Source organism: Narcine bancroftii, chromosome 5 (assembly GCF_036971445.1).
Source record: "Narcine bancroftii isolate sNarBan1 chromosome 5, sNarBan1.hap1, whole genome shotgun sequence".
Taxonomy (NCBI): Eukaryota; Metazoa; Chordata; class Chondrichthyes; order Torpediniformes; family Narcinidae; genus Narcine; species Narcine bancroftii.
In genome coordinates this window covers 205,861,564-205,864,767 of record NC_091473.1, presented here as the reverse complement: position 1 = coordinate 205,864,767, position 3,204 = coordinate 205,861,564, and the positions used below count along the sequence as shown (strand labels likewise).

Here is a 3,204-nt window from a genome sequence, read left to right as displayed (position 1 = left end):
CGAGCAAAAATGGAAATGGCGCTGTCATGCGTCTCCTTTGCGCATGCACGAGGATAAACTTCTGCAAGTTTCTGGAGAGATTTGGCTTAACCTTCCCTCCCTGGTTATCTCAGGAGGTGTCGCTGCCTTAAGATGGAAAAAGGATGTCATCACGTGTGTCACTCCAAGAGGTTCAGCAACCTAAGGTTCAGGCTGCATCTTCAAGCAAGGTTGTTTTTCTTCGATTTTCTTTGTATCATTACTCATTTTTTTTTTCTTTGTCTCTTGCCGTTTTCCTTTCTCTCGCTGTCTGATCCAAAAGTATACAGGTACGTTTTGGAAGTTTATAATATACTTTCATTTTTTTAAGTCAGTTATTTCAGATTTTATACATTAATCCCCCCATGAAAGAATCAAACAGGATCGTCGAGGCGCTCTAAGGCCTATTGTTCCTGTAGAAATATCTAGCTCAACAGTTATATATGCACAAACGCTGAAGAGAATTCATCTTGTTGATAGAATGAAATAGTACTTCAAATATATTAATCGTATCTTCACATCTTTGATTTGGAATTGGAAATGGTTGCAGAATATGTGTTTAGTGATTTCTTAGTTGGATGACCTCTGTACTCGGGTGCGAGTGCCCCCTCTGTTGGAAACGCTGGATCTTCCATGGTGCGTTTTTGTTCAGGTCTGCTGCTTTTTTTCGCAGTGTGGGCCTCATGGCACAGAGATACACAGCAGAATCAGACACACAGACATCTGTGATTGTTAAAGGAATCGACCGAATTTCTTTCTGATAGACAGCAGAAAACTTCATTGAGATTCCATGGGACCGATGTATGTTGCTCGAGGGCAAAATCTTCAGTAGGTATTTTGGTGCTTTTCTGCGATACTGAGTGTACCAGAACGCAGTGTAACCAGCGTATGATGCCGGATAACTGCAATTTAGTTTCACAGTTTCTCCTTCTTCGGCCACCAGCTCACGCGGAAACTGCAACATTGATGTATCGCCATACACGTCTGGAACATATAACAGAAGTTATTGGTAACCTGTCTGACGTGGAAGTCACGGTCGTCACAATATTCATTTTAATAAAGACTTACCGGCGAATTCAAACAATATCATCAATGTGGGCCAGAGCGAGATCATGGTATCTGGTCTGGCAACAACTTGGACCAGCTGATGTGTGTCGGATCAAATAGGTGACAGGAAGGAAGATCAGGAGCTCGTTTTGTTTTGGCAAGTCGAAGGGGCGTTTCCATCTCACATGACGTGATGTTGATTAATCCCATTGGTAGGTGAAATGCAAGATGCCTGCATATCCTTTGTTTATCCAAATGAATTCTCGTAGAAACGGGCGTTTAAGAGTCCAGGCTTTAAATTGTCAAAACTTTAACTTGCGAATAAAGAGTAAGCATTGCTAAAGAATCCTCCGCGTTGTCTGAACTTGTTTTTGGACCTCAGCAAACCACCACATATTTGGCACTGCCAGCAGGATCGGAAACAGAGTCATCAGAAAAGGGGTGGCTGGTCGAGAACGCTTCCCAGCCCCTCGGGGATCTTTTCCAAACCAACAGATAAAGTGTGGCCACTCGCAAAAAAATTTGAGCGGTTTTCATTTTAAATTCGGACTAAAATCTGTTGGGAATTAGATGGTCTCCTGGGACATAGAAGGGCCATATGACATCAGAATATCTCTCTGATCCGATATAACTAGCTGACAAATTGAATTTGTAGGAGGCTCGGACAATTGATAAGGAAAACTGTGTTGTGGGATTAGTAGAAATAAGGGATAGAGTTTGATTGAAGAAAATTCCACGTGGAGTGGGTTTGTCCTCCTGGATAACGCTCGAGGTAAATAGGGGTCTAAGCGGGAGTGGCATCCGGCGACTACCGGCCTAGGTAAATAGAGGATTGCACGAGCAGGATTCGACGTTCTGCAGATACTGTCCTCGATAAATAGGGGACTGCACGGGAAGAACATGTAAACTAAAGAAAATCGGACCAAATAGATAATATAAAACCTCAAATTGTTAGGGAAAATTAGTATTGTACTGGAGAAAATACAAGTGGTGTAAAAATAGCATCGTGACTGAAAAGAAGAGACAGGACAGAAATAATGATTTCGACTGGACTGAATGACGAACTGTGCTGAACAAAATAATACAATGAGTAAAGCAAGTGCAGTTGAGATATTAAGCAGACCGTTCGCAGTATTTAAAAACTATATTGTAAATACCTCTGAAAATGGGAAAGAAGAACGGCAAAATTGTTAGCAAAATGGCCAAAGGAAGGTAACTTCCATATAAACATGTGTTATGAATTGAAAGTACGAATCAAAAATTAAGTCTAAAGGTAAATCCGAAAAGCGAGAAAAAAAAGAGAGATAGTGAAGGATTTCACGACATGAGAGAGACTGGGTTAAGCGTGTCAGGCAGTGAAGATAACTAAAGAATAAAGTTTTTTTTAAACTGGACAAACAGCTTGATGTCGAGGGAAATCATGAAAAGAAACCAACCTTATGTGGAATAAATATAACTCAGTGTACTTATTATTCTACCTTGTTACCGGGGTATAGGGGAGGAGGATATGTAGGGTGTGATTTACCTTGTATGTAATGTTAATTAACCTTTTATATAGAATAATGATTGAATCGTTTAGTTTAACTTGTTTTATCGAATGTATAGAATTTTGTGCATCCCTTTATTTAATAGAGACCAGCAGTGACTGAAAGCTGTATGGGTCCTCTTAGGTGAACTTGGTGTCAAATAATGAGTTTACTGTACATGCACTGTGTGCTGAGCTCTTTGCATTGGGAAGCGCCAGTTTCAATACAACATTTGACAAACCAGACAGGAGTCTTGATTAAGGAATGCCTACTGGATGTTATCAGTGACCAGTTGGACTAGATTCTAAAGACTAAGGAACGGGCCCATGGGATACTTTCTTAAGGTGTTAGATCAACTGATCCTTCGCTTCCTGATGGACTCCAGATGAACCCAGAATGTCGCCCCTGAGCACACAGAGTATATGGGCTTGAGGATTTGCCCGGTGAGTGGATAAATGTACTATCCAACATAACGTGTTGTCCTAGTTCTGACGTCCTTCCTTCGACTGGTTTTTAAAAGGGGAAATCCCCCATGCGAAGGTCAGGACCCTGAAGTGGGTGCAGACGAACAAATGGAGAACATAGCACAAGTGTGTGATAAATCAGAAGTAAT

At 41.1% G+C, this 3,204-nt stretch overlaps 1 gene segment (V, D, J or C); it reads right to left on the bottom strand.

Moving 5' to 3' along the window:
* Positions 1–577: 577 nt before the first annotated feature.
* On the bottom strand, positions 578–1,132 carry LOC138765493 (T cell receptor alpha variable 9-1-like). The segment is given in 2 exon segments: positions 578–1,002; positions 1,087–1,132. Coding segments are annotated over 2 exon segments (471 nt in total).
* Positions 1,133–3,204: the final 2,072 nt, after the last annotated feature.